The sequence below is a fragment of the Pristiophorus japonicus genome, chromosome 15 (assembly GCF_044704955.1).
Source record: "Pristiophorus japonicus isolate sPriJap1 chromosome 15, sPriJap1.hap1, whole genome shotgun sequence".
NCBI classification, from domain to species: domain Eukaryota; kingdom Metazoa; phylum Chordata; class Chondrichthyes; family Pristiophoridae; genus Pristiophorus; species Pristiophorus japonicus.
Window position 1 is genome coordinate 104,392,035 of NC_091991.1, and position 20,551 is coordinate 104,412,585.

General features: G+C 43.0%; 2 protein-coding genes and 1 long non-coding RNA gene across 4 annotated transcripts in view; 1 reads left to right on the forward strand and 2 right to left on the reverse strand.

Annotated features, from left to right (window-relative positions):
• The window catches only part of LOC139280933 (arf-GAP with dual PH domain-containing protein 1-like), a 728,784-nt gene that overhangs the window by 698,134 nt on the left and 10,099 nt on the right, over positions 1-20,551 (forward strand). Inside the window, exon 11 of one of the 2 annotated variants that reach the window (XM_070900743.1) lies at positions 1,723-3,993. The exons of the other annotated variant lie outside the window; for it this stretch is intronic. Coding sequence (XP_070756844.1) covers positions 1,723-1,751 — 29 coding nt within the window. The 3' untranslated portion in view covers positions 1,752-3,993. Of the gene's footprint in view, positions 1-1,722; positions 3,994-20,551 lie in introns of those variants that run through there. 2 annotated transcript variants of the gene reach the window in all.
• Positions 1,048-10,550, reverse strand: LOC139280935 (uncharacterized). Its single transcript, XR_011596794.1, has 3 exons — positions 10,451-10,550; positions 2,353-2,404; positions 1,048-1,146 (listed from the first exon to the last, which is right to left on the reverse strand). It is a non-coding gene; the product is annotated as an uncharacterized lncRNA (long non-coding RNA).
• The window catches only part of get4 (guided entry of tail-anchored proteins factor 4), a 76,388-nt gene continuing 68,296 nt past the window's right edge, over positions 12,460-20,551 (reverse strand). The window contains exon 9 of the mRNA XM_070900745.1: positions 12,460-13,185. Coding sequence (XP_070756846.1) covers positions 13,094-13,185 — 92 coding nt within the window. The 3' untranslated portion in view covers positions 12,460-13,093. The remainder of the gene's footprint in view (positions 13,186-20,551) is intronic.

Consider the following 20,551-nt stretch of genomic DNA (forward strand, 5'->3'; position numbering starts at 1 on the left):
CTGTTTCTGACTTGACAGATGCTGACACACCTACTTTGCTTTTCCTGCGGTTTCAACTTTTTTGGTTTCAGTTTTGCAGCAACTGCAGGGTACAGAGGCTGGAGCACTGTGTGCAGTTCTGGTCACCACATGACAGCAAAGATGTGATTGCACTAGAGAGGGTATACAGGAGATCTACGAGGATATTGCCTGGACTGGAGAATTTTAGTTGTGAGGAAAGAATGGATCTGCTGGGTTTGTTTTTCTTTGGAACAGAGGAGGCTGAGGAGAGACCTTACTGAGGTGTATACAATTATGAGGGGCCTGGATAGAGTGGATAGGAAGGACCTATTTCCCTCAGTAGAGGGGTCAACAACCAGGGGGCATAGATTTAAAATTATTGGTGGTAGATTTAGAGGAGAAATTTCTTCACCCAGAGGGTGGTGGGGGTCTGGAACTCACTGCCTGAAAGGGTGGTAGAGGCAGAAACCCTCACCACATTTAAAAAGTATTTGAATGTGCACTTGAAGGGCCGTAACCTACAGGGCTACAGACCAAGAGCTGGAAAGTGGGATTAGGCTGGATAGCTCTTGGTCGGCCGGTGCGGACACGATGCGCCGAAATGGCCTTTTTCCGTGCTGTAAATTTCTATTTCTATTGTATTCTTCTGAAATTTGTCCTCTCTTTTAGTGTATGTGTCCTCGATTAACATAACAGAAGAAATAGGAGCAGGAGTACGCAATTTGGCCCCTCGAGCCTGCTCCGCCATTCAATAAGATCATGGCTGATCTTCAACCTCAACTCCACTTTCCCGCCTGATCCCCAGATCCCTTGATTCCCCGAGAGTCCAAACATCTATCGATCTCAGCCCTGAATATACTCAACGACTCTGCACCCACAGCCCTTTCGGGCGGAAACTTCCAAAGATTCACCAACCCTCTGACTGAAGAAATATCTCATCTCAGCCTTAAATGGCCAACCCCTTATCCTGAGACTATGCCCTCCAGTTCTAGACTCTACAGCCAGGGGAAACATAGGGAAGAGAGGAATTTGATACCAACCTGTTGGAGATTGTTGTGAAACAATGCAGGAGTGAAGATCTCCCATAGCAGAGTATCCAAGTTCCTGTCTCTTTTCCCATTTCTTGCATTTGTTTAAAATGTTTTCCTGAGAAATTTAAATAAGAGATAATCTACACAGAGGAGTAAAGAACCCAGCTCCATCTCATGCACCAGCACACCCATTCCCCTTAATAATCCCCATGGACCCGAGGGAATTAGCTTTTTATATATATTATTTTAAGCAACAACATGGCTCAATTAATTTGCAGGAAATGAAACTTCAATGTTGACCAATTAGACTGCAGAAGATTCAGAAAAAGGACAGACCACCATCATCCCATTGTGTGTGTGTACCTTTTTGCCTTGCATAATCATCATTTTGTCAATGAATCACTTCTGCCCTCCACCTTTTCACAGAGCTCTCTCTCCCTTTTGTTCCTTCCCTGTCCCTCCTTTCCCAGGCTCTGTACTTGCTCAAAAGCTGCTCAGCTCGAACATCTTCCAGTTCTGATGAAAGGTCCCCGATCTGAAATGTTTCTCTCTCCACAGATACTGCTTGCCCCGCTGAGTATTTCCAGCGCTCTGTTTTTAGACCAAAGGACTCAATGGTTTAAAACATGAAGCCTTTGTCAAAGATGCATTTACAACAAAATGACCTCCGCCCTTTGTTTTTATTTTACAGTGGAAGCACATTTTAAACACAAACCATAGAAGGACCTGGCCTCCCGAGGCCGTGGGCACATTTACGACATCACCTGCTCATCACTGTTCTTTTGGAAATATGAATTGTTCGGTGTTTGTGCAGCAGTCTGTCTCCCCTGCCCCCCCCCGCAACCCCTCCAGTTTCCAGGATGAGGTGTGACCACCAGAAGAAAACTGGACTGTGGCAGAAAGTGAAGTTGAAAGTGATGTGCATGTCGCTAAACTGTAAAATTAAGAGCATGAATTTTACCTTGGCATTTGGGGCAACTGTCAGAACTTCAGGTTCCATTCACACGACAACACTGCATGAGTATTTTTATTCATTAATATTTAACCCCACAATCGGACACTATAAATACAACCACATGAAAAGCTGGAGTTTTTTATGTACCCGCCTCTAACTTTCCACTGCTGGTCACGTGCCAATTCTCTGTTGGTCAGTAATGAGAAATACGCATTGTTCTTATAGTCTTCAAACAACTGTATTTAAGTGTATGAAGTAAAAATTAAAATGAGCTGTACAGACTTTAACCAGCAGTGATTCTACATGAAAAACCTTTTCCAATGTCCATACAGATTTGTTGTGTTAGTTGTGATTGTGACCACTCACCTACAAAACTTGAAATTGCTTTATTTCTCCTAAATGCGACATTTTCTCCAGACTGTCAAAGGGAGAAACAGCAGTGTTAGTGAAGCTGAAATTATTGTCACTTGATAAAAGCCAGCCTGTCGTCTCAGTGATTCCGCTTTCTTCTGTACAAAGATACTGCTTGAATTAAATTGTGTGTTTAGCAGTGTTCACCGGGTGTTCTCTAAAGGGGTGTGTTCTCCATTTAGTTCAATGATAATTAATTACTCTGTACTGCTCAGTTTAAAGTTACATTTTAGTGATATGTTGTGTTCTGTGATGATTGTGCCAGATTATAGTGTAATATATAATTATCATGGTAAACAATGTAAAAAGCCTTTCCGTTACAATTTCTGAAGAATTGTATTCTCAGCTTTTTAATTCGCATTTTTTTTTAGAACTGACGAAAAAATCTGAAATTTATTTTGCAAATTTGTGAATGAACTCCAACCATATGTATCCATTTCTATTCACCAGTGTACAGTAATAAAGTATAGGAGCATTAAATATTACACTAAATGCAGTCTTTAACGTGCACCTCAACAATGGGACCAGTAATCTTTTCTCAAATGTAATCTCAACCCAAACAGTAAGCCATCCCTAAGGTACCTGGCAAAATAACATCCACACACAATCTCTATTAAGGTACAGCAAGCTTGTTACATACAGAACGGTCTCGAGACTAAACATGATTGTGTAGTGGATGTAATGTTTTTTCACAAAGAGGTCAGTGGAAGAATTCTATGTATATGGTTGTTCCAATCTTTGAAGGGAAAGTGTGGGGTCCATTGTAACAGTTTGATGGTGTGATTATTGGATTATGTCAACTGACAGAGAGAAGCTGCTTCACTGACAGCACACTTGTCAACCGTGTATCTCAGCACTCCATGACAGGAGACTCAGCAGATTTGTCAGGGCAGAAAGGTCCTTTCTCTGTACCAGTTCATGTGAATTCAGTGAAGGAAAAAAATGGTCCAAGTTATATTCTTGATTTCAAATGCAGAATGAAGTTTTCAGAATCTAATTTATGTATTGCTTTGAAATGATATGTGCAATTTGTGCTGTTACAGCCTATCTTCCCCCACCCCACATCTCCCTGAATAATATAATGTATTCACGGCCAGTATGTCAAACTGAATTGCAGCTAAAGAATAATATATTGGGAGTAACATGACCTGCAGTTGGTTTCTTCCTCTTCTTCCGTAGTCATTGGGATTTTTGAAGTTGGTCCTTATGGTAACTTGTATGTTTTATGGAAATATTAAACGTTATGCTGCTAACAATTAAAATGAAGTACGCATTGGACTGTAGAGGAGCAGAACTAATCTACTCACTACTAGTAAGTTAAAATAGCAGGCACTATACTTGAATAGGAATGTTAGCAAAAAAACTAAGTGGATAACCAAAAATTAGAATCCTGATAATTACGAGGAGTAATACAAAGCATAGGATTATTTGAAGCATAAACGTGTTCATGTCCATTCCATTTGTGTTATTTTAATATGGTATGCATAATGTGCAGTGGAGAAAATAGTGCTGAAATGAAACTTATAAAAAGTTATCATGATGTCCCAGAGTGGACTTTGTATGTTGGTTCCTTTCAATTAAAAAGGTCTTGATCATGTTGCACAAATGAGACAAGTTGTATTGTAGTGATTGCATGCTATTCCTTCAGACCAACTTTAACTTCCTTTCAACATGGATTGAGTCTTTAAAGAAAGGACACTGTAGTAAAGGCACAACTACATGCTCCAAAGATATTTATTCTGCTTTCAGTGTCACTGAAACATTTCTTTTGAGAAATGTATGGCTTAATATTTTATTAATTGGGAACACCATCACCTCCAAGTTGCACACCATCCTGACTTATATCGGCCATTTCTTCATCGTCATAGGATCAAAGTCCTGGAACTCCCTCCCTAACAGCACTGTGGGAGCACCTTCACCACACGGACTGCAGCGGTTCAAGGCGGCGGCTCAACAGGGCACTAGGCCAATACATGCTGGCCTTCCCAGCAACACCTACATCCCGTGAATGAATCTTTTGGAAACCATTAATGTAGGAGCATATTTCATTACTATAAAACACAGCAGAGCTGGTCTCCAGTCATCTTGGATCCCCTTGCCACTGGACCAAGACCTTGCTCTGTCAAGCCCGTGTGGTGGCTGGTGTGCAACGGCGACCCCACATTAAAAGAATTCACGCACAGGCATCTTCCACATTATAAAACAGATAGTACAGGCTGAAATGATCTGTTTTCTTGGAGGATGACTATTTAGGGTTTTTTGTGCTTATGAGGGCTGTTAATGCTGGGAAATGAAATCTTTCCCATTTTAGACACTCAGCGCCAACATCAGGCTCCCAGGGAAGATGCAGCTCAGGATAGACATCCACAAAATCCTCAACTGTACTCGACAATACATCTCATAGCCAACCTCAACAGCACCATTTTCACAGGTTTCTGGTATTTCCCCACACCAGTAACCCTGTGACCTCACTACGTGAGACGGTTCCAAATTAAGGGCTTACACTGCCTGCAACTGTTGCAGACTAATTGATTGCTGGGATTCGTTAACAGCTCCATTATTATGTGGCGACCACGATGGAAGGCGGCAAACGAGATGGACCTTGCTCTTTATTTGTCCAACAATTCCTGTATAGCAGTACCCATCAGTGTCATCATCATCATAGGCAGTCCCTCGGAGTCAAGGATGACTTGCTTCCACTCTAAAAGTGAGTTCTCAGGTGACTGAGGAGTCCAATACGGACCCTACAGTCTCTGTCACAGGTGGGACAGACAGTGGTTGGAGGAACGGTGGCTGGGGTGCTTGGTGTCGCTGCTTGGCTTCAGCCTGCTCTCGGCAGAGACTCGAGGTGTTCAGTGCCCTCCCGGATGCTTTTCCTCCACTTTGGATGGTCTTGGGCCAGGGATTCCCAGGTGTCCGTGGGGACGTTACATTTTTTCAGGGAGGCTTTGAGGCTTGAAGCGTTTCCGCTATTCACCTCGGGCTCACTTGCCGTGTTGAAGCTCTGAGTAGAGTGCTTGTTTTGGGAGTCTTGTGTCAGGCATGCGGACGATGTGGCCGCTGGGGATGTTGGCCTGAGCGAGAACACTGACGTTGGTGCCAATGGATTTGCGCAAAAAATCCCATGAGTGTAAGCTGAATTCAAACACGGGTTCCTCAGAAGTGAAAGAGCAATATGTTAACTCACTGCACCACCCACTCCAGCTATTTCAGTCCTAACGAAGGAAGTCAGATTCCTCCATTACAAGTGACTACACTTTAAAAGTATTTCAATGGGTGTATCGTGCTTTGGGATATCCTGAGGTTGTGAAAGGAGCTATAAAAATACAAGACTTCTTTTTTCATCTCAATAGTAGTTGTTTTAAAATGATGCAATATAAAACAGATTGCACCACCCTCCCCAGTTGATGCAGAACAATGTTTCATTGCAGTGCTGTTGTTTTAATGAGAAGTTAACCTAAAGCCTACTATCTGTTCGGGTGGATTTTAAAGATGTAATGGTACTATTTAAAGAGCAGTGTGCTCTCCTGTTGTCATGGCCACCATTCCACCTTCAACCAATCAAATAAATCAACACTCATTTAGCTCATGGCTGTTCATGTGGAGTTTTGCCGTGCACAACATTACTGCCGAATTTACCTACACAACAGATACCAACAGTCATCCAATGTGTGGCTTGAGCAGTGGTGCAGCAGGGAGGGATTCAAATTCGTGGGGCATTGGAACAGGTTCTGGGGGAGGTGGGACCAGTACAAACCGGACGGTCTGCACTTCGGCAGGAACGGAACCAATGTCCTAGGGGGAGTGTTTGCTAGTGCTGTTGGTGAGGAGTTAAACTAATATGGCAGGGGGATGGGAACCAATACAGGGAGACAGAGGGAAACAAAAAGGAGACAAAAACAAAAGACAGAAAAGAGATGAGTAAAAGTGGAGGGCAGAGAAACCAAAGGCAAGAAACAAAAAGGGCAACTGAATATAAAAGGGCTGCAGGAGGGGTAAAAACTAAAAATCATGGTTTAAAAACTAGGATGAAAACACTCTACCTAAATGCACGCAGCATTAGAAATAAAGTAAATGAGTTGACGGCACAAATCATTACAAATGGGTATGATTTGGTGGCCATTACAGAGACATGGTTGCAAGGTGGCCAGTACAGGGGTATCTGACGATTCGGAAAGATAGGCAGGAAGGGAAGGGAGGTGGGGTAGCTCTGTTAATAAGGGATGATATCAGGGCAGTTGTGAGGGATGATATTGGCTCCAATGAACAAAATGTTGAATCATTGTGGGTGGAGATTGGAGATAGTAAGGGGAAAAAGTCACTGGTCAGCGTAGTTTATAGGCCCCCAAATAATAACTTCATGGTGGGGTGGACAATAATCAAGGGAATAATGGAGGCATGTGAAAAAGGAACTGCAGTAGTTATGGGGGATTTTAACCTACATATCGATTGATCAAATCAAATCGCAGGGGGTAGCCTGGAGGAGGAATTCATAGAATGCATACGGGATTGTTTCTTAGAATAGTATGTAACAGAGCCAACAAGGGAGCAAGCCATTTTGGATCTGGTCCTGTGTAACGAGACAGGAAAAATAAACGATCTCCTCATAAAAGATCCTCTCGGAATGAGTGATCACAATATGGTTGAATTTGTAACACAGATTGAGGATGAGGAAGTTGTGTCAGAAACGAGCGTACCATGCTTAAACAAAGGGGACTACAGTGGGATGAGGGCAGAGTTGGCTAAAGTAGACTGGAAACAAGGACTAAACGGTGGCACAATTGAGGAACAGTGGAGGACTTTTAAGGAGCTCTTTCATAATGCGCAACAAAAATATATTCCAGTGAAAAAGGGCGGCAAAAGAGATAACCAGCCGTGGATAACCAAGGAAATAAAGGAAAGTATCAAATCAAAGACCAATGCGTATAAGGTGGCCAAGGTTAGTGGGAAACTAGAGGATTGGGAAGATTTTAAGCAACAGCAAAGAATGACTAAAAAAACAATAAAGAAAGGGAAGATAGATTGCGAAGGTAAACTTGCGCAAAACATAAAAACAGATAGTAAAAGCTTTTACCGATATATAAAACGGAAAAGAGTGACTAAAGTAAATGTTGGTCCCTTAGAAGATGAAGAGGGGGATTTAATAATGGGAATTGTGGAAATGGCTGAGACCGTAAACAATTATTTTGCTTCCGTCTTCACAGTGGAAGACACAAAAACCATGCCAAAAATTGCTGGTCACAGGAATGTGGGAAGGGAGGACCTTGAGATGATCACTATCACTAGGGAGGTAGTGCTGGACAGACTAATGGGACTGAAGGTAGACAAGTCCCCTGGTCCTGATGAACTGCATCCCAGGGTATTAAAAGAGATGGCGCAAGTTATAGCAGATGCATTTGTTATAATCTACCAAAATTCTCTGGACTCTGGGGAGGTACCAGCGGATTGGAGAGCAGCTAATGTAACGACTCTGTTTAAAAAAGGGGGCAGGCAAAAGGCAGGTAACTATAGGCCGGTTAGTTTAACATCTGTAGTGGGGAAAATGCTTGAAACTATCATTAAGGAAGAAATAGCGGGACATCTAGATAGGAATAGTGCAATCAAGCAGACGCAGCATGGATTCATGAAGGGGAAATCATGTTTAACTAACTTACTGGAATTCTTTGAGGATATAACGAGCATGGTGGATAGAGGTGTACCGATGGATGTGGTGTATTTAGATTTCCAAAAGGCATTCGATAAGGTGCCACACAAAAGGTTACTGCAGAAGATAAAGGTACGCGGAGTCAGAGGAAATGTATTAGCATGGATAGAGAATTGGCTGGCGAACAGAAAGTCGGGATAAATGGGTCCTTTTCCGGTTGGAAATCAGTGGTTAGTGGTGTGCCACAGGGATCAGTACTGGGACCACAACTGTTTACAATATACATAAATGACCTCACTAAGATTAGTGGGAAAGCAGGTTGTGTAGAGGACTCAGAGAGGCTACAAGGAGATTTGGATAGGTTAAGCGAATGGGCTAAGGTTTGGCAGATGGAATACAATGTCGGAAAGTGTGAGGTCATCCACCTTGGGAAAAAAAACAGTAAAAGGGAATATTATTTGAATGGGGAGAAATTACAACATGCTGTGATGCAGAGGGACCTGGGGATCCTTGTGCATGAATCCCAAAAGGTTAGTTTGCAGGTGCAGCAGGTAATCAGGAAGGCAAATGGAATGTTGGCCTTCATTACGAGAGGGATGGAGTACAAAAGCAGGGAGGTGTTGCTGCAACTGTATAGGGTATTGGTAAGGCCGCACCTGGAGTACTGCGTGCAGTTTTGGTCACCTTACTTAAGAAAGGATATACTAGCTTTGGAAGGGGTACAGAGACGATTCACTAGGCTGATTCAAGAAATGAGGGGGTTACCTTATGATGATAGATTGAGTAGACTGGGTCTTTACTCCTTGGAGTTCAGAAGGATGAGGGGTGATCTTATAGAAACATTTAAAATCATGAAAGGGATAGATAAGATAGAGGCAGCGAGGTTGTTTCCATTGGTGGGGGAGACTAGAACTAGGGGGCACAGCCTCAAAATACGGAGAAGCCAATTTAAAACCAAGTTGAGAAAGAATTTCTTCTCCCAGAGGGTTGTGAATCTGTGGAATTCTCTGCCCAAGGAAGCAGTTGAGGCTGGCTCATTGAATGTTTTCAAGTCAAAGATAGATAGATTTTTAAGCAATAAGGGAATTAAGGGTTACGGGGAGGGGGCGGGTAAGTGGAGCTGAGTCCACGACCAGATCAGCCATGATCTTATTGAATGGCGGAGCAGGCTCGAGGGGCTAGATGGCCTACTCCTGTTCCTAGTTCTTATGTTCTTATGTGTGAGATACTGAGATAGTTCGAAGTGACCTGATAAGGTGCTGAATAAATGCAAATCTTTACTGCTTTTATCAGTCTTTAACGAGCATGTGAGCCAACTTTCAATTCAAAGAATGAGGCTCGGAATATATTCACTTGCCTCCTGGAGGCAACAGTGGTGGCAGTCTGAGGGGCAGGGGGGAAGAGACACAGTGGGGGGACGGGGGGAGAGACACTGGGGGGGCAGGGGGGAGAGACACCGGAGGGGGCCGGGGGGGGGGGCAGGGGGAAGAGACACTGGGAGGGGGCAGGAGGGAGAGACACTGGGGGGGGGGGGGTGCAGGGGGGAGAGACACTGGGGGGAGGGGCAGGGGGGAGAGACACTGGGGAGAGGGGCAGGGGGGAGAGACACTGGGGAGAGGGGCAGGGGGGAGAGACACTGGGGGGAGGGGCAGGGGGGGAGAGACACTGGGGGGAGGGGCCAGGGGGGAGAGACACTGGGGGGGCCAGGGGGGAGGAGACACTGGGGGGGTCAGGGGGGAGGAGACACTGGGGGGAGGGGCCAGGGGGGAGGAGACACTGGGGGGGCCAGGGGGGAGGAGACACTGGGGGGGCCAGGGGGGAGGAGACACTGGGGGGGCAGCGGACGACGACTGTGGGGGTCAGGGGGAGACTCTGAGGGGGCAGGGGAGAGACTTGGGGGGGGGGGGGGGAGGGGGCAGGGGAGTCTGTGGGACAGGAGAGAGAGAGAGAGAGAGAGACACTGGTGTCCACTCACTCATCTTTAAGAGGCAAGGATAAGTTGCCCTCACAAAAAGATATATACCCTGAAATTAAATGATATACAAAAGTTGACCAGTTATCTTAGGTTCCCAGTTACTGGTCTACAGCCCATTCAGATGGTGTCAGTCAGTGACACCGAGGATTGAGCTGGCATGTTACCCCTTTAAACAGAGAATGCAAGAAACAAGGCAGTGTGACAATGAACCACATTGCTCAACAACTATTCCGTTGTTTAAAAGGCTGCCATTTAATCCCCTTCCCTTAAGATTATTTGTATTATCTAGTCAAGCTTTCAGAATACAATTTCACTTTGCTGAAAATTGCATCAGCCTCAGTTGACCTGCAAATTGTAGTCATGGAACGAAGTGTTGGATGTCATTAACCGATGAAAAGTTTCTAATTCACCTCTGGTTAGAAGTTGCGACTCACCTTGAGCAAATCAGCATCGAACCGTCTGCTGTGCTGAGACGGGTTGGCTTTCCACTGTGCTTCCTCCACTCAAATATTTCTGGGCAACTGAGCAAATAAAGGTAACACACGTCCAGCATGCCATGCGGTCAGAATCCTGTAACAATTATAAACCAGGAAACATTTTCATTCAATGAGCAACACTCAATTTTTCTCTATATTTGTCCATTTAAAAAAAAAACTACTTTCCAATTTGTAAATTGTATTTGGAAATAAAATACTGTTTAGTGCCTTGGTGCTGCTATTTATTCTGATTGGCTGTCACAGATTTGACTAAATTTGCACAAGATACATTCTATAACAGTGGGACTAATTGCTCCTATTTCTTATGTTCTAACTGGATCGCTCTTGCAAAGAGCCAGCATGGGCACTATGGGCCAAACGGCCCCCTTCTGTGCTGTACGATTCTTATGTTCAAACCAAAGCTTACATTTGACACATTGCTCAATCAAGCTGCCATTTTCCCATAAGAGCATGGTTGAAGACAGCATCTGCATTTTCCAGTTTGACAGTTTAGGACAGATCCATGTTTTTAGAAAAAATTTTGAGTTAAGCTGTGATTTAACAGAGATCAATGTGCAAAAAAATCAAAACACTACAAAATCATCCTGCACTGAGTTGAACGATTTTGTTCAATGCATTGCCTCATTCAGTAGATGTGCTCAAAGATGTTTCTGTCAAATGTTGAATCTTTGAAGGACAAATCTAAATGTCAACAGTGCTTGCACAGGACAGCCTTTAATACGGAGGAATGCAAGCATCATACAAAAACTATTCCCGTGGAAGCTAGCTAGATTGGACCTGTATGCCTCTGACATGTTAATTCTACACTGGTCATAAAGTTTAACAAAGCCTTTTTCCCCCACGCACTCTGTTCGAAACAAATGATTTGTCAGATGCTCAATTTTAAATAAAGCAAAGTGCGACAAGCTTGGAAATATTAGATTCTTATTTCACATACAACGTACCACGGAGAGCCCTATGTTTTACACCTCAGTATCCCACGTCAATATTTAACTAGAGTTAAGAGCGAGCTTCATTATGTTTAAACAAAAGGCGCTAACATTGCATCGCAAGGCAAAGTTCTGACTTTGTACCAAATGGACTCATTATTTTTCTTTAATGATAAATACAGGTATTAAAAAAGCAACAGTCCAACTTATGCACAAAAATATCACTTAAGTAGAGGAAGCCATTCTGGACTCTGCCTTTAGATTTAACCTTTGTGAACGTTTCAAAGGCCATGAATTACAGAGCGCGCTTGGTGGAAAAACAGTTAGATACAGTTACCAGATCTATAAAGCATTATGTACAATTACTCTAAACTTTGTGTGTTACTAGCTCCAATTTCATCAGGTCTGATCTCAGGTATCTCATAGAAACATATAAGATTCTGACGGGACTGGACAGGTTAGATGCGGGAAGAATGTTCCCAATGTTGGGGAAGTCCAGAACCAGGGGTCACAGTCTTAGGATAAGGGGTAAGCCATATAGGACTGAGATGAGGAGAAACTTATTCACTCAGAGAGTTGTTAACCTGTGGAATTCCCTGCCACAGAGAGTTGTTGATGCCAGTACATTGGATACATTCAAGAGGGAGTTAGATATGGCCCTAACGGTTAAGGGGATCAAGGGGTATGGAGAGAAAGCAGGAAAGGGGTACTGAAGGAATGATCAGCCATGATCTTATTGAATGGTGGTGCAGGCTCGAAGGGCCTACTCCTGCACCTATTTTCTATGTTTCTATTCCGCCACATGACAAACCCAGTTCCTGATTATGGAATCATTATACACATTTTAACAAGTTATAGCACTAGAAATGTAATACTTAAAAACGATTTAGGTTTCTGGCATGCAAAGCTTTAACATGCAGAATCAGACCCAACAAAGTATTTACAATGGTAGTTGTATGCAATTCACATATTAGAATCTAAATTACCACCTCAAATAAAATAAGGGTGACAACAATCTTCTTTAATGTTGTTTATTGGTTCAGGAATAATTAAGCCCATTTTGTGCATGATCCTTTGTAATCTGTGTGCAACAGCTACACCAATTGTGTCAAATTAAATCAAGTGCTGCTGATCCTTACAGCTTTTCTTTTGTTCCTATTGACAACCATTCTGACGTGTTAAACGAGAGCTAGTTTTAGCAATTTGAGACGCCTCCGCTCCTGTTGGCAGAACTTGCTAAGTAATAAGCATCTTGTGTATGGTTTTACATCACACAGCCGAGGCCATCCATGTAGTGCCATGTGTACCAGTACAGAGCCGTAAAGTATTCATATCTTATGTAAAATAATCTAGAAAGACAAAACTTATTACATCAGTCAACACACAGCCAATTGGAACCAGTTCTTTAAACCATGAAATATCTACTAACATAAATAATACAGCATTCCCAATATAGACAGTAATAGGAACCATCCTTTGCACCTCCTTCAGTAGAAAGGGAAAGAGAACCCTCTGCAGATGCTCAGATGTGAAACCGTCAGGTAAAATGTCCCACTGTGTAGCTGTTTTTATTTCTTGGATAAGCAGATCATTCTTTAGACACCTCAGTGGAATATTGTCTTTAGACCTTTCCATCAGAAAGTTCATTTTCTTAGTCCAGATCAATAGGATTGACATCTTCTGGTCCTTCTCCATCCACCTCGTCCTCATCCCCTGCACCCATCAAACTGTTCAAAAGGTTTCCTGCAAAAGGAGTATTAAAAACTATTTACATTCAGTACTTTGCAGAGAAATTGTAGTTTATCTGACTTTTTCGGTAATTTTTAATAATGACATTTCTCTTTGGATAATGGCCAGAACTGTACAAACTCCATCAATACAGGTCAAAGCATCCGTTATATTAATAGCTGTATCTATAATCTACTCCATTGAGAAATAAAAACTCCACAGGAAAAGTGGTTAACTAAAGAGGCTTATAATGTAGCGAGCCTGAGGATTGGGAGAGCTTTAGAAACCAGCAAAGGATGACCAAAAAATGAATTAAAAAGTGAGAAAATAGAATGAGAGTAAACGAGAAGAAATATAAAAACAGATAGTAAGAGCTTCTACATGTATGCAAAAAGGGAGAGAGTAGCTAAAGTAAGCGTTGGTCCCTTAGAGGCTAAGACAGGTGAAATTAGAATGGGGAATAAGGAAATGGCAGAGACTTTCAATAAATATTTTGTACCCATCTTCACAGTAGAAGACACAAAGTATACCAAAAATAATGGGGAATCAAGGGGCTAATAAGAGTGAGGAACTTAAAAGTAATTAATATCAGTACAGAAAGAGTACTTGAGGAACCAACGGGACTTGAAGCCGACAAATCCCCTGGATCTGATGGCCTACATCGCAGCGTTCTAAAAGAGATGGTTGCAGAGATAGTGGATACAATGGTTGTGATTTTCCAAAATTCCTTACATTCTCGAACGATCTCAGCAGATTGGAAGGTAGCAAACGTAACCCTGCTATTCAAGAAAGGAGGGAGAGAAAAAACAGGGAACTACAGATTGGTTATCGGGAAAATACTAGAATCCATTATAAAGGAAGTAGCAATAAGGCACTTAGAAAATCATAATATGATTAGGCAGAGTCAACATGGTTTTATGAAAGGGTAATCGTGTTTGACAAATTTATTAAGAGTTTTTTGAGGATGTAACTGGCAGGGTAGATAAAGGGGAACCAGTAGATGTAGTATATTTGGATTTCCAATAGACATTCAATAAGGTGCCACATAAAAGGTTGCTACGCAAGAGAAGGGCTCATGGGGTTGGGGGTAATATATTAGATGGTTAGAGGATTGGTAAACGGACAGAAAACAGAGAGTAGGGATGAATGGGTCATTTTCGCGTTGGCATGCTGTAACTAGTGGGATGCAGAAATTTACAATCTATATTAATGACCTCGATGAAGGGACCGAGTGCAGTGTATCCAAGTTTGCTGGTGATACAAAGATGGGTGGGAAAGTAAGCTGTGAGGAGAACACAAAACGTTTGAAAAGGGATATAGACAGGTTAAGTGAGTGGGCAATAAGGTGGCAGATGGACTATAATGTGGGGAAATGTGAGGTTATTCAATTTGGTAGGAAGAATAGAAAAACGGACTATGTTTTAAATGGTAAGAAACTATTAAATGTTGGTGTTCAGAGAGTTATGTGCCCTCGTACAGGAAACACAGAGAGTTAGCATGCAGCTACAGCATGAAATTAGGAAGGCAAATGGCATGTTGGCCTTTATTGCAAGAGGTTTGGCGTACAAGAGAAAGGAAGTCTTGCTACAATTGTACCACACCTGGAGTACTGCGCACAGTTTTGGTCTCCTTATCTAAGGAAGGACATACTTGCCTTGGAGGCGGTGCAACAAAGATTCACTAGATTGAGCTAGAGTCAGGGGGCAAGTAGCAGAATGGATCGCTAGCTGGCTTCAAGACAGAAAGCAGAGAGTAGGAGTAAAGGGTAGCTATTCACAGAAGCAGAAGGTGGGTAGTGGTGTTCCACAACAATCAGTGCTGGGACCACTGTTGTTCACAATTTATATTAACGATTTAGACTGGAATCAAAAACACAATTTCTAAATTTGCGGATAACACCAAATTGGGGGATAGTCAAAACTGAGGAGGGCTGCAACACATTACAGAAGGACATTAATAAACTTGCAGAATGGGAAAATAATTGGCAAATGAAGTTCAACATTTGAGGTATGACATTTTGGGAGGAAGAATAGGAAGATCACTTATTATTTAGAGGGTGAGAGTCTCGGTGGGGTAGAGGAACAAAGGGAATTCGGTGTACAAATATACAAATCACTAACAGTATCGACACAGGTTAGCAAGGCCATAAAAAAACAAACCAAGCGCTAGCGTTTATTTCTAGAGGTATAGAATTGAAAAGTAGAGAAGTTATGCTAAGACATCAAACCTTGTTTAGACCACATTGCATGCAGTTCTGGTTGCCATATTATAAAAAGGATATCGAGTCATTGGAGAGGGTGTAGAGAAGATTTACAAGGATGATACCAGATATGCAAAAGTATACACATCAGGAAAGGATGAACAGGCTGCGGCCCTTTTTTCTTGAAAAGAGAAGGCTGAGGGGTGACCTAATAGAGGTCTTTAAAATGATGAAATGTTTTGATAGAATGAATAGAGAGAATGTTTCCACTTGTGGGGAAGAGCATAACTAAAAGCCATCAATCTAAGAGTCATCAAGAAATCCTATAGGGAATTCAGAAGAAACTTCTTTACCCAGAGAGTGGTGAGAATGTGGAAATTGCTACCACAAGGAGTGGTTGAAGCAAATAGTATTGATGCATTTAAGGGGAGGCCAGACAAGGATATGAGGGAGAAGGGGATTGAGGGTTATGCTGATAGATTTAGCTGAGGAAACAAACACAGGAGGAGGCTCGAGTGGAGCATAAACGCCGGCATGAACTGGTTGAACCAAATGGCCTGCTTCTGTCCCATATATCCTGTGGAGAGATGGAGTAGACTTGGCCTATATAGAAACATAGAAAATAGGTACAGGAGTAGGCCATCCGGCCCTTCGAGCCTGCACCACCATTCAATAAGATCATGACTGATCATTCCTTCAGTACCCCATTCCTACTTTCTCTCCATACCCCTTGATCCCTTTAGCTGCAAGGGCCATATCTAACTCCCTCTTGAATATATCCAATGAAGTGGCATCAACAACTTTCTGCGGCAGGGAATTCCACAGGTTAACAACTCTGAATAAAGAAGTTTCTCCTCATCTCAGTCCTAAATGGCCTACCCCTTATCCTTAGACTGTGTCCCCTGGTTCTAGACTTCTCCAACATCGGGAACATTCTTCCTGCATCTAACCTGTCCAGTCCCATGAGAATTTTATATGTTTCTATGAGATCCCCTCTCATCTTTCTAAACTCCAGTGAATACAGGCCCAGTCGATCCAGTCTCTCCTCACACGTCAGTCCTGCCATCCCGAGAATCAGTCTGGTGAACCTTCGCTGCACTCCCTCAATAGCAAGAACGTCCTTCCTCAGATTAGGGGACCAAAACTGAACACAATATTCCAGGTGGGGCCTCACCAAGGCCCTGTACAACTGCAGTAAGACCTCCCTGCTCCTATACTCAAATCCCCTTGCTATGAAGGCCAACATGCCATTTGCCTTCTTCATCGCCTGCTGTACCTGCATGCCAACCTTCAATGACTGATCAACCATGACACCCAGGTCTCGCTGCACCTCCCCCTTTCCTAATCTGCCGTCATTCAGATAATATTCTGCCTTCGTGTTTTTGCCACCAAAGTGGATAACCTCACATTTATACACATTATACTGCATCTGCCATGTATTTGCCCACTCGCATATCCTGTCCAAGTCACCCTCCAGCCTCTTAGCGTCCTCCTCACAGCTCACACCGCCACCCAGTTTAGTGTCATCTGCAAACTTGGAGATATTATACTCAATTCCATCATCTAAATCATTAATATATATTGAAAAGAGCTGGGGTCCCAGCACTGAGCCCTGCAGCACTCCACTAGTCACTGCCTGCCATTCTGAAAAGGACCAGTTAATCCCGACTCTCTGCTTCCTGTCTGCCAACCAGTTCTCTATCCACGTCAGAACATTACCCCCAATACCATGTGCTTTGATTTTGCACACCAATCTCTTGTGCGGGGCCTTGTCAAAAGCCTTTTGAAAGTCCAAATACACCACATCCACTGGTTCGCCCTTATCCACTCTACTAATTACATCCTCAAAAAATTCCAGAAGATTTGTTAAGCATGATTTCGCCTTCATAAATCCATGCTGACTTGGGCCAATCCTATCACTGCTTTCCAAATGCGCTGCTATTTCATCCTTAATGATTGATTCCAACATTTCCCCACTACTGATGTCAGGCTAACCGATCTATAATTACCCGTTTTCTTTCTCCCTCCTTTTTTAAAAAGTGGTGTTACATTAGCAACCTTCCAGTCCATAGGAACTGATCCAGAGTCGATAGACTGTTGGAAAATTATTACCAATGCATCCACTATTTCTAGGGCCACTTCCTTAAGTACTCTGGGATATAGACTATCAGTCCCTGGGGATTTATCGGCCTTCAATCCCATCAATTTCCCCAATACAATTTCCCGCCTAATAAGGATATTGTTCAGTTCCTCTTTCTCACTAGACCTTCGGACCCCTATTACTTCCAGAAGGTTATTTGTGTCTTCCTTTGTGAAGACAGAACCAAAGTATTTGTTCAACTGGTCTGCCATTTCTTTGTTCCCCATTATAAATTAAAATTATAAATTATATCTTCTGGAGTTTAGAAGAATGAGAAGTGAGCTGACTGAAACATATAAGATTCTGAGGGGGATTGACAGGGTTGATGCTGAGAGGTTGTTTCCCCCGGGCTGGGGAGTTTAGAACTAAGGGGCATAGTCCCAGGATAAGGGGTCAGCCATTTAAGACTGAGATGAGGAGAAATTTTTTCACTCAGAGTGTTATAAATCTTATGAATTCTCTACCCCTAAAGGGCTGTGAATGTGGAGTTGTTGAGTATATTCAAGGGTGAGACAGATTGATTTTTGGGCTTGGGGAAATAAAGGGATATGGGGATCGGGTGAGATAATGGAGTTGAGATCGAACATCGGCCATGATCTTACTGAATGGCGGAGCGGGCCTAAAGGGCTGTATGGCCTGCACCTGCTCTTAATTCTTACGCTCTTATGCAAAAGTCTTACACCTGTATGCACTTCCTGTGTCAACTATTGCATTATAAACTCCTGTGTCCACATTTAGAATGGAAATTGTCTATGTAAATTTGTCATTCTGTAATCACGCCCTCCCACCAGTGGCACTAACACCTGTTTTGCAACTGCCAGCTCTTCTGCATGGCAAATGTGCACGTGTATACCTGCACACGTGTGCGCATGCTGACGCGTGTGTGTACGTGTGCCTGTGTACACATGTACATGTGGGTCCTCAGAGATGAAGCTTTTCCAATCTCAGTCAGGACATTGGAAAGAGGGGCAGAATATCGGACTTGGGAGGGGAATCCTTTAGTTGTAGGGCCCAAATATATGTTCTGCCAAGAAATAGCAGAAACATAGACCATACCCCTTCAGATAGCCAGAGGCTGCACTGTCACCCTCTTAAGAGGGATAGATGGAATAACAAAAAGCCAATTCAACTCATCATAATTCATCTTATAGAACACGTTTCAAAGAATCTATGCTGACGTCAACCCCACCCTCCACCCCAACATCACCTGATGTTGATTAATCAAAAGCAAAACTTCCAAGATAAAGTTTTAATATGTCTCTGATGCTCTAAAAGGTAACTGCGTGACAACATCATTCATAGAATTAAAGAAACTTACAGCACGGAAGGAGGCCATTTCGGCCCATCGTGTCCGCGCCGGCCGACAGAACTATCCAGCCTAATCCCACTTTCCAGCTCTTGGTTCGTAGCCTTGTAGGTTACGGCATTTCAAGTGTGGTGAGGGTTTCTGCCTCTACCATCCTTTCAGGCAGTGAGTTCCAGACTCCTACCACCCTCGGTGAAGAAATTTCCCCTCAAATCCCCTCTAAACCTCCTCCCAATTACTTTAAATCTATGCCCCCTGGTTGTTGACCTGTCTGCTAAGGGAAATAGGGCCTTCCTATCCACTCTATCTTGGCCCCTCATAATTTTATACACCTCAATAAGGTCTCCCCTCCGCCTCCTCTGTTCCAAAGAAAACAGATCAACCTATCCAGTCTTTCCTCATAGCCAAAATTTTCCAGTCCAGGCAACAACCTCGTAAATCTCCTCCGTATCCTCTCTAGTGCAATCACAACTTTCCTGTAATGTGGTGACCAGAACTGAACGCAGTACTCCAGCTGCGGCCTAACTAGTGTTTTATACAATTCAAGCATAGCCTCCCTGCTCTTGTATTCCATGCCTCGGCCAATAAAGGCAAGTATCCCTTTTGCCTTCTTAACCACCTTATCTACCTGGCCTGCTACCTTCAGGGATCTGTGGACCTGCACTCCAAGGTCCACCTTTGTTCCTCTACACGTTTCAGTGTCCTACCATTTAATGTGTATTCCCTTGCCTTGTTAGCCCTCCCCAAATGCATTATCTCACACTTCTCCGGATTGAATTCCATTTCCCATGGTTCTGCCCACCTGACCAGTTCATTGAAATCTTTCTGCAGTCCGCAGCTTTCGTCTTCATTATCAACCATACAGCCAATTGTTGTATCATCTGTAAACTTCTTAATCATACCCGCTACATTCAAGTCTATATCATTGATATAGACCCAGTACTGAGCCCTGTGGAACCCCACTGGAAACAGCCTTCCAGTCACAAAACACCCATCAACCATTATCCTTTGCTTCCTGCCTCTGAGCCAATTTTGGATCCAATTTGCCACTTTGCCCTGGATCCCATGGGCTTTTACTTTCGTGACCAGTCTGCCATGTGGGACTTTATCAAAAGCTTTGCTATAATCCATATACACCACATCATACGCAATGCCCTCATCGACCCTCTGTTACCTTCTCCAAAAATTCAATCAATTTAATCAGATACTACCTTTCCTTAACAAATCCGCCTGTCCTTGATTAATCTTTCTAAATGAAGTTTAATCCTGTCCCTCAGAATTTTTTCCAATAATTTTCCCACCACCGAGGTTCGGCTGACTGGCCTGTAATTACTCAGTTGATCCCTTTCTCCCTTTTTAAACAAAGGTACAACATTAGCAGTCCTCCAGTCCTCTGGCACCACACCTGTAGCCAGAGAGGGTTGGAAAATGATGGTCAGAACCTCTGCTATTTCCTCTTTTGCTTCTCTTAACAGCCTGGGATACATTTCATCCAGGCTTGGGGATTTATCCACTTTCAAAACTGCTTAAACTCCTTAACACTTCCTCTCTCACTATGTTTACTTCATCTAATATTTCACACTCCTCCTTAACTACAATGTCTGCATCGCCCCTCTCTTGCGTGAAAACAGATGCAAAGTATTCATCAAGAACCATACCCACATCTTCCACCTCCACACACACATTACCTTTATGGTCTCTAGTAGGCCCTACTATTTATTTAGTTATCCACTTG